The sequence below is a fragment of the Scyliorhinus canicula genome, chromosome 5 (genome assembly GCF_902713615.1).
Source record: "Scyliorhinus canicula chromosome 5, sScyCan1.1, whole genome shotgun sequence".
NCBI lineage: Eukaryota > Metazoa > Chordata > Chondrichthyes > Carcharhiniformes > Scyliorhinidae > Scyliorhinus > Scyliorhinus canicula.
Window position 1 is genome coordinate 81,034,203 of NC_052150.1, and position 14,602 is coordinate 81,048,804.

Consider the following 14,602-nt stretch of genomic DNA (forward strand, 5'->3'; position numbering starts at 1 on the left):
TACAGAGGGCGAGGGGTGTGCAATATAAATATGGGGAGAAGGTGAGTCACATGCTGGCCAACCAGCTGCATCCAGGGAAATCTTAAAGGTGCGAATAGAGAAGGGGGAGGTAGTGTCAGAACCAGGAAGGATAAATGAGGTGTTCAGGGAGACTACGAGAAGCTGCACAGGGCGGAACCGGGTGGAGAGGAAGGGGATATAGGACGGTTCCTGGACAGATTGGCTTTTCCAACATTGGACGAGGAGAAGAGGCAGGCATTGGAGGAACCGTTGGGGCTGAGGGAGGTGATTGACTGTATTAGGGGGATGTAGTCGGGGAAGGCTTCAGGGCCGAATGGCTTTTCAGCAGAATTTTAGAAGGTGTTTGCGATGGAGTTGGCACCACGTTTGTTGGGGATGTTCAGTGAGGCATTGGAGAAAGGGAAGTGGTCAGAGACACTGACGCAGGCGTCGATCACGCTAATCCTGAAGAAGAGGAAGGATTTGTTGGAGTGTGGGTCATATGGGCCCACTTCGCTGTTGAACACAGACATGAGAGAGCTGCCGAAGTTGGTGACGGGAGGATGGAGGAATGCATGCCAGGGATGGTCACTGAGGATAAAACTGGTTTTGTAAAGGTCAGGCAGCTCTCCAGAGGCTGGTAAATGTGTTTATGACTCTGTCAGTGGGGAAAGTGCCAGAGCTCCTTGTCTCTATGGATGCAGAGAAGACTTTTGATTGGGTGGAGTGGAGGTATTTATTTGAGATCTTGGGTAGGTTTGGGTTTGGCCCGAAGTTTGTGGCATAGATGCATTTGCTTTATGTAGCTCCGGTGGAAATGTACAAATGGGATGAGTTCACAGAGTTTTGGGCTGCATAGAGGTTCGAGCCAGGGGTGTCCACTGAAGCTATTGTCATTCGTGGTGGCCATTGAGCCCTTGATGATCACCCTTAGGCGATCTGTGGAATGGCAGGGGATATTGTGAGGAGGAACAGGGAGCACCGAGTGCTGTACGCAGATGACCTAATTAGTTTGTCACTATTTTCATTGAATGTTATTTATATTTTTCATAAGGAGTGTTCTGTCAAATAACCCATAGAACTGCTTTCCCTGCCAAGTGAAACTAATCTGAAATGAAAGTTTTTACTTTGTAAACCAGTGAAACTTGAACATTGAGGATTGCCCACAGTTATTTTTGATACCAGTCAAAAATGCTAAGATATCACAGTTTCCCAGTAGCTTGTCACACATCACTGGCTAGAAACAAAACACAATGTGAATAGCAGAATTCTTTTGCATTCTGCTCCTCTTTGTTAATTTTGAATGACTTCATTTTTTTGTCAGTGACTCATGAAGCCATTAAGAATTCTAGTGAGACTTTTGCCTTTGTTCAACACCACATCTTTCTAATATAAAAACAACAGTACAATAAAATCTAATATATAAGTTGCAACTCACCTGTACATCACAACCCCTGTTTTACAGTTCTCTTTTCAGTTTAAAATATTGTTTAAATTGTTCTGGATTACAGTTCACACAACGTGTATTACTGTTGGCGGTCCATACTCGAACAAACGCCAATACTATTGTAAAAAATGGCTTGTGTGTCGGTAGTTTTTAAGCTGTAATACTAATCCTAAACTGTAAAAAAAAATTTCTTGAACATAAATTTAAATAAGTGGGGCAGCTCAGTGACGCAGTGGTTAGCACTGCTGCCTCAAGGCGCCAAGGTCCCAGGTTCGATCCCGGCTCTGGGTCACTGTCCGTGTGGAGTTTGTACATTTTCCCGTGTTTGCGTGGGTATCACCCACATCCCCATCTCTTTCCTATCCCCCTGTCATTTTGTATAAAAATAATTTTAATTGTTTTCTAATCCAACTGTTCTAATATTTACAAATATAAAATATTTCCTGACTACTACTCCTTCCAGGAATTCACCTTTATTAAAGAATTGAGCGTAACGTACGCGTAACTTACACAGAATTGGTCTGCCTTAAGCAGACCAACACTAAAAGTATAACTTGTCAGCACGAGATCTGTAATCATCGTACAAAAACTTCTGAGCAAAAGTATACCATTCAGAGGTTGACTTACAGTAACTATTTCGGAGTCACATAAAAAAAGCACTGTTTAATTCTACCTCTATTGGTTTTTGTTCCAGACTGTGGACTGAATGTACATAAGCAGTGTTCAAAATTTGTACCTAATGACTGTCAGCCTGACCTCAAGAGAATCAAGAAGGTGTACAGCTGTGACTTGACAACCCTGGTAAAAGCGCACAATACGCAGAGACCCATGGTGGTGGACATGTGCATTCGAGAGATTGAAGCCCGAGGTTTGAGCATACTCTTCTTCATGCTGAAAAATATAATTTTGTTTGAGTGTTTACAGTCCACCCAAAGGCAGTTGGTGCATTTCAGTTATGCCTGTCTTGCAATACCAGTAAAGCAATGAGACTCTGATTTCAGCAGGTGCTAACGACACAGGTGCTCTTTTGTCTTCCCATTTCATAGTGTCGTCTCACAATCAAATTTCCTATGAATTACATCTATAAAGAAGAACAAATCTATGGGAAAACAATTAATAAAGTGATCCTGTGGTATCCATAGGTTATGCACCTTTATTTGTTGGGTTATTTATTGCAACCATTGTAGAATCACAGAATAACACAACACAGGAGGCCATTTGACCCATCTTGCCACTACTGGTACTTTGTAAGGGGCACCCAGAGGTGATGCATTATCCCTTGCCAAGCAAATATATGCATGGTGGGGATTTCGAGGGATTCCCCCCCCCCCCCCCCCCCCCCCCCCCCCGGGTCTCCCCCACCACCACTTCAGTATGAAGGTGACCCGACTCCCCACACCAGAGACATCCAGAACAGAGTCTCCCACTAGAGACCCCCCCCCCCATCAGAGACTCCCAATAACAGAGCCCCCAACCAGTAACTCCCCACATAACAGAGCTTCCCAACAGAGTCTCCTCCGTATCGGTGCCCCCCCCACCACAGAGACCCCCACCAGAGACTCGTTTCTTAAATAAAGGTGTTGCAGTTGCTAGTTTCCAATCTACTGGGACCCTTCCAGAATCTAAGGAGTTCTGGAAGATTAACCAATGAACCTGCCATCTCTGCAGTCACTTCTTTCAAGACACGAGGATGCAGGCTATCTCGTTCTGGAGACTTGTCAGTCTTTAGATCTAATAGTTTTCCCAGCACATTTTCCCGAGTGATGGTGATTGTTTTATGTTTCCCACTTCCTGTTCATTCCTTAACTTTCAAATATATTTAGGAACTTTCCTAACTCTTCTACAGTGAAGACAGACCCAAAATGCCTCTTCAATGTTTCTGCCATTTCCTTGTTTTCCCTTGTCAATTCTACAGACTCTCTTGAGAGCACCAATGCTGTTAGACTGTGCTAGATTGTGGGAGGATGTTTGTTTAGCCTGTGATTTCCAAAATGAATGAGTGAAAACGTGTATTGTGTTGCATCAATGTATGGAATTAAAATATTCCAACAAAATTGTTATTTTGATTGTTGCTGCCTCTCCGATGTAATCAATGACATCAAAATACATTTATAATATGGCATACATTTTGTGTTTTAAACAGTATAAACTGAGATGAAAATAACAGGCTCTTCTACATGTTTTATTGTCATTGGAAGGAAGAGAAAATTATGTAGACCCGTATTTTCCCCACTGAAACCAATAGTTTTATTGAGAATGGTATTTTATTGAGGATAATGATAATAGACATTTTGGACATGGGGTTGGGTTCTGGGTACTTGTCTTATTTACACCATGAAAATATTCATGGACATGTTCGGACAACTTTCACTTTAAACTTTTAAAAAATTCATTCATGGGATCTGGGCACGCCGGCTGAGCCAGCATTTGTTGCCCATCTCTAATTGCCCTTCAGGGGGCAGTTGAGAATCAACCACATTGCTGTGGGTCTGGAGTCACATGTATGCCAGATCAGGTAAGGATGGCAGATGTCCTTCCCTAAAGGACATTAATGAACCAGATGGGCTTATACGACAATCAACATTGGTTTCATGGGCATCATTAGACTTTTAATTCAGATTTTAGCAAATTCAAATTTCTCCATCTGCAGTGGCGGGATGTGAACCTAGGTCCCCAGAGCATTACTCTGGGTCTCTGGTTTACTAGTCCAGTGATAATGCTACTACGCCATTGCCTCCCTTAATTTAACTAACTATCTCACCCCCAGTGCAATTAGTAAAATAACAATTTTCCATTTGTTAAATAGGTTTGAAATCTGAGGGGCTTTACAGAGTCTCTGGATTTACTGAGCACATAGAAGATGTTAAAATGGCATTTGACCGAGGTGAGTGCAACACTATCTTCTGGTTTAAGCCTAAATGTAAAACATGCATTCTAAGCTATTAGTTTTGTAAGTTTTCCCTTTGCGGTGATTTGTTAAAGCAATAGTGCAATTATACGAAACTACTATTTTACATTTTGGGGAAGATTTACTTTTCTATTTGTAGAATAAATATGAATATAAAATATAAAAAGCACATTTATGATTTTCACTGCACATTTCAGGTCATATTTCCTTGATATTTCTGCAATTTTATAATTGTCATGAAACCATACGTACCTGCAAAGACATGTGTTTGACCATAGTTGAAGTCCGATGTCCAGTCTTGTGCATCTAATGATAGAAGGCACATAGATTATGGAAAGGTATGATTAAGGGTAGGATAAAACCAGAAATGTGATGATGTCCGTTATGATCAGAGTCCTGCAAGAGTGTAAAAGATGGAACTATTAAAAATCAACACCTATTATTGAATAACTGGAATATAAATGCTGTCTAGTTGTGGGAGTCTGTCCTCATTAAATATTCAGCTGTTCCGCCCTTTTCCATATGCAATACAGACTCAATGGAGGGATTTTCCCAGACTGGCAAGAAATAGAAAGGTTAATGCATTCACATGTCAAAGGTTTGCCACAGAGTGTGGATGTTCTGAAGACTGATGGCTCTGATAATGCTGGGACTTATGCAATGCCAGCCACAATGGTGTCACCTTGACAACATATTTATGCCATTGCAGAGACTGCCAGTTTCCACATCACCTAGCTTTACTCCATCTCTGCTTATCTTCTGTTGAAACCTACATTCTTAACCTTTGTTACCTCTGGACTTGACTATTCCATTGTATCCTGGTGTGTCTTCTACTTTCCATTCTCTGTAAACTTTAGGTCACCCAAAACTGAACTTTCCCAATTCCCCATTCACCTATCATCCATATCTTCATTGACTTACATTGGTTCCTGATCAAGTAATGTCAGCAGTAGTGCAGGGTGGCTCCCTAGCCCATACCCCTGGGACATGGGCACCTTGGTACTGCCACCAAGGGTGCCAGGGTGGCACCGCCAAGGGTCATGGCCCAAGTGGGCCATACCCATGAAAGGAGGGTGGGGGCTTGTGAAGGGTGAGGAGGTGCATGGCAGTTAAGTAGGGGTCTCTGGGAGGTTGGGGTGGTGTGTGGGGGTCCTGGAGGGAGGTGGGGGCTGAAGAGGGGGGTCCCAAGGACTCCACAGTAGGGTGTCCTCACTTTGGGGGGGGGGGGTCCATGAGTGTGGGGGGGGGGGATATTGTCCATGAATGGGGGGCGGGGGGGGGTGGATATTGTCCATGAATGGGGGGCGGAGGGGGGGGGGGGGGGCACAAGCTCAATTAGAGATCGGGGCACCCTTTCAAAATGACGGCCTGATCTCGGAGTTCAGCACCCCAGTGCTGAAAAAAGGTGTGGGCTAAACCGATGAGAAACTTCCCAGGTCCCAAAAAAGTGACTACATGTCATTGAATAGCAGCAGAAAACACGCAAAAAACCTACCACAAATGAACTTCGAAATGTTGCTATTAAATTCCATCCCAAATGTACTTATAATGACCAAAGGCAGAACTAAGGAGTCACAGACATCCCATGACTACTCGTTTAATCAGCCTTATGTTGACTCAATTCAAGGGCTGAGCGAGTTCTGCCTTGCACATTAGAATTCATAGTCGGCAAGTTGATTGAGACCATTTATTAAAGGAAATCTTAACTGAAGAGTGAATAGATGTGGTAGTGGAGCTTACTTTAAATTGGAGGTTGCAGAGAGAGAGGCATGGAATAGGAAATACTTCAGAGTCTCAACACAGCAAAGGCTAGAAGTGAGTTTACTTAAACATGTCATGGATCATTTAACTTCTTGGTAAATATGTCAGAAATCAAGATGTTGTTTAAAGCACTGCAAAAATATTTTGTGATTTAACTATTTCATTCTGGTTGACAATTTTTAATTGGCTCTCATACTGCTTGGAAGCTGTTAGTGGTACCTTTTATAAATAAACTTGTTGATTCTTTATTGATAGTTTAGCCTATTTAGCAATATTTGAGATCATGAGCATGATTGTTATATCATTTGCTTCTTTCCAAATATTATGTTTGAGTCAGGTACAAGCATAATGGTCAAGATAAATATAATTCATTGAATTGTGATAGTTATTTTCATGGGCTCTACAAATGCATTTGACATGAGAGTGAAATTAGCCTGCACCAGAGCAGGAAATGGGCTCATAGTGAATCAACAGTTGATTTTGTACTGCACCCAAGGTTTTCACTGAAGTTCACAGAATAATAGTTCAAACATTTTTGGAAACATGTTTCCCAGTCGCACTGTGGCTTCTACTTGGTTTGAAATCAAAAATCTTGCCAATATTTTCCAAGTCAATGTAAATTAAAAAATCGGCTGCCAATTTGCTGCAAGTTCTTTTCATGTTGCCGGCCAATTTCACCCTGTAAATAAATTACTTTGTGAAGACAGTTTTTAAGTTGAATTATTGCACTGTCACTCAAAGAATCATGATTTATTTAATGAAAACATCACTTTAATCTTGCACTGGTATAACATGAACATAAGACTAGCCTATTTACAGTGCTTACACTGTGCTCTTCATTGCTGCCCATTGGTGTTCTGGGTGCAGTCTGTGGAAGTATGTGGAATAGACAGATCATGACACCAGTCAGGGTGTAACCTGATTTGATTTTAGCGATTTAAATTTGATCTCCGTGCTAAACTTGCATGGCTCGATATACATTCAGAAATCAGAAGAATAACCAGTGTTATCTAAAGGAATAATCAGCCACCTTTCAGTTAGTTGCTTCTTGATTTCTGTTGGCAGCTGCTGAGTTGGTAGAAGTGTTTGAGGTTTGTACCTCCGCTTAACATTGCTGAAACCTATATGAAGTGGTGTAGCTTTTGGTTAAGGCCCTCATTCTCACTTGACTATGCTCTACCATCAAGCAAAAAGGTTGGTCGCTTAGGCTATGTTTATACTGTAGTACTCTCCAGAGCACAAAGTCACGATTTTTGTGGTCTGCTGCATTCTTCACATCCTCACCATCATAAGGGTAAACCTTTGCCACTGATTATATCTTGAGCAGCTGAGGAGAAGATGAAAGGGAGGAGACAACCAACCCTTTTGTGACCAGGCTGTCCACGATCAACTCATCTGACTGCTCTACTAATGAATGCAACCATAATTCCTGATTCAGCATCAGTCCTATGTCTTACCTTCCCCACTTACTGACCACCATGTCCTTTGACCACAATGCTGATCACTACATAACAAAAATTCCAAAGCAACTTTATCAAACAAGCATCCAATATGCCATATAAAATCTAACTAATTACCCTTGTGCATTCCCTTAGTGCCTGTGTTCCCTGTGTCTTTGACGATGCTGTTGCTCCCACACAGTGCTAACGCTGTGGCTGCAGCATAGTTGGTGGAAGGCTGGTGATGGAGTTGATCACTAATACCACCCCAGAAAAATTGAACTGCAAGCTGCATGCAAAACTTTATATATCAGTGCCGGACTCCTCCACACACCTGGATAGTGACCACAAGCATTCTGGCAGCACTGTTTCTTTAATCATCAGTCTCTTCTTCATCTTCCACACATTGCCAGGTCAGATGGCAGTTTTTTAAGCATCTGAAAGAAGAAATGCACAAGAGTATGGAGGGGAAAGCAAGAGGTGCACATACTACCTGCAGCTTGTATATCAGAATAGACTGTAGGTGAGGAGGAAGTGGGGTGTGTGAAGGAGGGTTATGTATTGTCAACTTTAGTGCTGTTAGCCCCATCACTGGCCACGACCGCAGTCATGGCCCCTGAGCACTGACTTCTCTGTTGAGGTGAGAACATACAGCTGTGCCTGTCCCACACAATTTAGCTGCTTCTTCATGCAGTTATGCACTACCTTGTCCTGCAAGAGTGGGTGTGGTGCGATTTATTGTTATGGTTGAATAGTTGGCAATGCGCAAGATGGGGATGTAAGACTTGCAACAATGATGCACATGAGAGCGCGGTGGAGCATATCAATGTCGGGTATGAATCATGATTGACAGTTCGTTGGTAGGTGAGTGATGGGAGTGTCGGCATTGAACAGAGTGTGAGGCTAGTGAAATCTGCTGGTAGCATATGACAGTTCAAAATACATTCAGTGATTTTGACATGATATAATCAGGTTTTTTTCTGGCGCTCCATCTTTTTTTGCGGGCTAGACTTCTCATTGACTGTAGTGGTTATTTCCTTCTGCTTTTACAATGCCTGCCCGGAGGGTCTGCTGGCCCCCTGTGAATAGGTGACATCCCTCTTCCTGTCCACCGCCTGCAACAGTGCTCCAACGTAGCATCAGAGTGCCATGAAGCTTGCTCCCTACCATTCTTGTGTCTTTCTGGATCAAACTCTGTCCTAAAATGACTTCCAGAAACTGCCCCAGTCAAAAGGCACCGACCTTTTTAAGGGGTAGAACTGACTTTAAATGTGGAATCTCAAGATTCCCCTGCCCCCCACCCCCAATCCCACAGTTCTTCAAATTCAAATTATTGGTACAAAATATTGTTAGAAAATATGTGTATTATACATATTCTAAAATATATATGTATATTTATCTTTACAGAAACAAATTTGTTTATGAATTTTTAAAATCATTCTCAAAAATGCAGTGTTAAAACTTAGTTCTTGCAAATTGACAGTCATCCAGATTCAAAAAGTTAGCTCCCTTTTCTCTCCACAGCTGCTGTCAGAGCTGCTGAAATTGTCCAGTATTTTCTGTTTTTGTTTGTGTAAAAAAATAAAGACTTGAGATTATATTGTGCATTTCACAATCACTAGACACCCCAATGTGCTTTACTGCCAATTAATTGCTTTGACGGGTAGTCACTGTTGTAACATACGAAGTGCAGCAGCCAATTTGCACAGAGTAAGTTCCCTCAAACAGTGATAATGACCAAATCATATGTTTTTGTAATGTTTACTGAGGGATAGATGTTGGCCTGGGTGTCAGGCATGAATCTTCCCTGCTCGTCTTGGGAAGATGAGGCCTCAGCTTCATTTCTGATCCGTAAAACAATATCTACCGTGCAGCACTTTCTCCGTACTGCACAGGAGTTGATTTTAATGCTAAAGGTCTGGAGTGGTGGAATAGTTGTTCCTCTTCAAGTTTAGTGAAATAAATCATTGGCGAGTTCAAATATGATAATCCTACCATTAATAATAATTATTGTATGGTAACAAATCCATTGTGCATTGCTGTGACTGAAGATCTGCAGGAGTGGTTACCTCTGGCAACTAGCTCATACACTCTGTAAGCCAACTTGTGTAGCATTCTTTATTGCAATTAATATTTTTCATCTTTCCAGATGGTGACAAAGCTGACATCTCTGCCGTCACGTATGCAGACATCAACATCATTGCTGGTGCACTTAAGCTGTATTTTAGGGATTTGCCTATTCCAGTTATCACCTATGATTCATATCAAAAGTTCATTGAAGCAGCCAGTAAGTATCATCTGAATTGTGAGGCTCGCACCTGAAATTGGTGAATAATGGACAAGCCAATGAGAATAAGAATGATCTGTTATGCTAATTCAGTTATTGAATGCATATTTCATTTTGAAAAATATTTTCCAGTAACAATAACCATGGACAAAGATAATCGGTGCGATCTGGGTGCACCGGATAAATAGCAGAAAAGGCCAAAATAGAGATTCGCGCCGGGCGCAAATTAGTTTGCAATTTAACCAACCTGCTTCCGTTAGATCACACCCAAATATGGCGAGCATATCATTAACCCTCATCTGCATTCATTTCCATCTCATTCTGATTAGCGAGATTGGAGTAGAATGCAGTGGCCTGGTGGGGAATTAACTGGCTCCCCAGCGGGAAGTCACACGTGCGTGGTTTTGTATTCCCTTTTTACAAATGTGAAGCTGACAAAATGGCAACTGAGGAGGTGAGTAGCTTTTTCCATTTTCTGGCATGCAGCTCATGGGCACCGGAGCTGCTACCCCAGTGCTCGGAGGCGGGGTGGGTGGGGCGGCGCTTCTCGGGGCGGTTGGGCTTGGTCAGGAGGCTGAAGTGTTATAAGTTGGGGTCTCCCCTGGGTCGGGGTGGGGGTGGTGAGGGACATTTGTGTCTGTGAGGCCTTCAAACCATCTTTAATTATTGTGGAGACCCATAACAGGGGCAACCACAGGTGCAGGCTCTCTGTTGTACCAAACACGTCCAGGACAGAGCCCTTAACTTCCTTTGACTGTGACAAGCCTCTAGCTACAAAGCTAAATGCGAGCAAATGAGGAATTGGTCTTGTTGGTTCTGAGAGCACTCCGCAGCCCTCAATTCTGTAGTGGCTTCTTGTGAGTACACATTTCCATGTCTCAGAGGATGATTAGTGAATTGCATTTCAATCAAACTTTGAAGTCTGAACACAGTGGCTGAACTCTAGGAGCATCAGCACCGTAGAGGCAGCAGCCAACGATCAAACGCTCAAGAGCTGCACTTGAGCACTGGGGATATCCTAGCGACCAAAGGGTGTGTATCAGGGGAGGGCACCTGAGCATGACCTGCCTAATGTTCCCGGTAGAGGTCTAGGGTTTTGGGGGCTGGTGATGTGGCCGGGGATGAGTTTGCAGAGCGAGGTTTTCCAGCACAACTGGCTCAGTAGATGGCATTCTGAGAGAAGGCGGGACATGTAAGGGTGGGAGAGCTTGGGGGATTGGAGGATCCTGGGATGGAAGCCCTAACTGATTGTCGGTCTTCTCTCCTTCTCCAATTGCTTACAGAAACCAAGATGGCTGGTGTAGTCGGTCCAGGAGAGGCTGCCCTTGCATTACTGGTGGTAGTCCAGCTGGCCAGATGCTGGAGAAGGTAGCAGTGTCAACGCAGGCTAGAGGCAGGGGGCCGCACACACCTGGAAGACCCATCCGCCCATCAGGTCGAAGAGGAAACCAGAGGGGGACGCCGGCAACGGCCCGAGGTGTACAGGCGTTGTTGGTCTTTTGAGGAGATGACAGACAGCATGTGCTGCAGGAGACACTGTCTCAACAAAGGCGGCACCTGTGCCATGTCCTCACAGACTTGGCATCCCGTGGAGGAAGGTGACACCCCCTCCCAGCGACCATGAACCTTTTTGCGACCAGATAATTCCAGGGTTTGAGCGGGAACATGTGCAGCATTTCACAAGCTGCAGTCCACAAGTGCATCTGTGAGGTCACGGATGCCCTGTATGCCCGGGCATCCAACTACATCACCTTCAACCTGGACCAAGCCCACCAAGATGCCCAGTGTGCGGGGTTCTCCACCATCGTTGGAATGCCGCAGGTCCAGGGAGTAATTGATGGCACGCATGTCGCCTTACACTCACTGGGGTATCAGAGAGTGCTCTTTACTAACAGGAAGGGTTCTACTCGCTGAATGTTCAGATTGCATGTTACCACCGCTTAAGGATTATGCATGTGTGTGCATGCTTCCGAGGGAGCGTGCATGGCAGCTACATCCTGGGGCACTCGGAGATCCCCAGCGTCTTCGAGCACTAGACAGGATGACGGATTGGCTCTTGGGTCAAGTGGGTACCCACTGAGGTCTTGGCTGATGACACCATTGCGGAAGCGGAGACCAAAGTGGAGACCCGATATAATGAGACCCATGTTGCCACCTGTGCTGTCATTAACCGGTGCATCAAACTGCTCAAAATGCAGTTCCGATGACTGGGCTGCTCTGGTGTCTACTGCAGTACATCCCAAGAGGGTTTCCCACCTTGTGCTGATCTGTGCCCTCCACAACATGGCGCATCAGAGTGGCGGCATGCTGAAGGATGAGGAGGGACACGCACCTTGTCTGAAGAGGAGGAGGAGGCAGACCAGGAATGGATGGAGGCGGAGCCTGGGGAGGTACCACAGGAGGAGCCGGAAGATTGGGGACAGAAGTAGTGAGGGTCCAACACGCCCGGAGGACCAGGGAGGCTCTCATCCTCACCAGATTCTAATAAGATGAGGCTTTGCCCATCTGCTCACCACCCCGTCCCAATCTCAATTCCCTCCTCCTGCCCCCCCATTTCCGTCCCCCCCCCCCCCATTTCCCTCCTTCCTCCCAGTCCTTCCTTCCCATTTCCCTCTACCTTTCTTCCAGAGGTGGGGGTGCGGAGGTGGTGTTGGGGCGAGAGACCAACAGGGGTTGCAGACAGGCTCGCTGCAAGGATTACAGTGACAGAGGCTTCACATGTATCAGCTATAACATGTTTTAATAGTGAACATTTGACACTTCCATTCTCCCTAGCTGCAATAGTGAACCCCATGCCCACTCAGTGGTCCTCAATCTTCTTGGGTTTCTGCGGTCCAATGCGCTACATCCAGGCGTGTCCTCAGGATGCACATTAGAGTTGGAGGCAGCCTGCCGCTTTCCATGCCCTGTGGCCTGTGATGCCCTTAACATAAGAACATAAGAACTAGGAGCAGGAGTAGGCCATCTGGCCCCTCGAGCCTGCTCCGCCATTCAATTAGATCATGGCTGATCTTTTGTGGACTCAGCTCCACTTTCCGGCCCGAACACCATAACCCTTAATCCCTTTATTCTTCAAAAAACTATCTATCTTTACCTTAAAAACATGTAATGAAGGAGCCTCAACTGCTTCACTGGGCAAGGAATTCCATAGATTCACAACCCTTTGGGTGAAGAAGTTCCTCCTAAACTCAGTCCTAAATCTACTTCCCCTTATTTTGAGGCTATGTCCCCTAGTTCTGCTGTCACCCGCCAGTGGAAACAACCTGCCCGCATCTATACTATCTATTCCCTTCATAATTTTAAATGTTTCTATAAGATCCCCCTTGGTGGACGTCCTTTTGCACGCTTGGAACCGGAAGATCCAGGCCAATTTACTGGTGCCACAGGCGTCGCCATGCCACCCTGTTCTCCCCCACTGCCCTGGAGATGTGCAACTGTCAGGAGGGGGTGGGGGTTCGGAAGTACTGGACACCGCTCTTATCTTCTTGGTGGCAGACCCCGGATTAGCCTCCAGTGCTTTCTCCTACTTAACAGTGTGCGGAAAGGGCCCTGGCCCCCTTCTTGGGACTGAGGAGCAACTGGAGTCAGCTCCAGAGGCCTTTGAGTCATCTGGCATTGCAACTCCTGGCAGCCCCCATTGTCTGCACCATGGTGTTAATGTGTCGCGCCCACAGCAATGGTCCTCTGTGACTGGACCATGCTCTCCACTGCCTCCCATCCATTGATTCCATCTACACTTCCTGCTGCCTGGGGAAAGTGGGCAGCTTAATCAAAGACCCCTCCAACCTGGCTTACTCACTCTTCCAACCTCTTCCATCAGGCAGGAGATACACAAGTCTGAGAACATGCATGAACAGACTCAAAAGCAGCTTCTTCCCCTCTGTAAGCAGACTCCTAAATTACCCTCTTATGGACTGACCTCATTAACATTAAATCCTGTATGCTTCATCCGGTGCCGATGCTTATGTAGTTACATTGTATATTACATAGAATTTACAGTGCAGAAAGAGGCCATTTGGCCCATCGAGTCTGCACCGGCTCTTGGAAAGAGCACCCTACCCAAGGTCAACACCTCTACCCTATCCCCATAACCCAGTAACCCCACCTAACACTAAGGGCAATTTTGGACACTAAGGGCAATTTATCATGGCCAATGCACCTAACCTGCACATCTTCGGACTGTGGGAGGAAACCGGAGCACCTGGAGGAAACCCACGAACACACGGGGAGGATGTGCAGACTCTGCACAGACAGTGACCCAAGCCGGAATCGAACCTGGGACCCTGGATCTGTGAAGCAATTATGCTATCCACAATGCTAACGTGCTGCCCTTTATCTTGTGTTGCCCTGCTATGTATTTTCTTTTATTTCCTTTTCTTTTCATGTACTTAATGATCTGTTGAGCTGCTTGCAGAAAAATACTTTTCACTGTATCACGGTACACATGACAATAAACTAATCCAATCCAATCCAATCTTCAGTACCTGAGCACCTCAGCAATGTGCACCTGCATCTGGGACATGTTCCTCAGCGACTGGTTCATGATGTTGAGGCCCTCAGTCATGGTCGTCACAGACTGCGCCATGCTTAGGGCACCACCATTCAAGATGTGGATGTTGTGCTCCAGACTTTCCACTGTGGCTGCCACCCTAGCAGTGCTGACCTCAGTGCCATGTTTTGTCGGCATCTCCTCCGCCCGTAGCCTTTGGGATTCTTCCATTCGGCTATGCACTCATTGGAGTGTCGCTTACATCCCCTCC

At 45.1% G+C, this 14,602-nt stretch overlaps 1 protein-coding gene across 1 annotated transcript in view; it reads left to right on the forward strand.

Moving 5' to 3' along the window:
* The window catches only part of chn2 (chimerin 2), a 388,173-nt gene that overhangs the window by 359,464 nt on the left and 14,107 nt on the right, over positions 1 to 14,602 (forward strand). Inside the window, exons 9-11 of the mRNA XM_038797279.1 lie at positions 2,142 to 2,315; positions 4,254 to 4,331; positions 9,705 to 9,842. Coding sequence (XP_038653207.1) covers positions 2,142 to 2,315; positions 4,254 to 4,331; positions 9,705 to 9,842 — 390 coding nt within the window. The remainder of the gene's footprint in view (positions 1 to 2,141; positions 2,316 to 4,253; positions 4,332 to 9,704; positions 9,843 to 14,602) is intronic.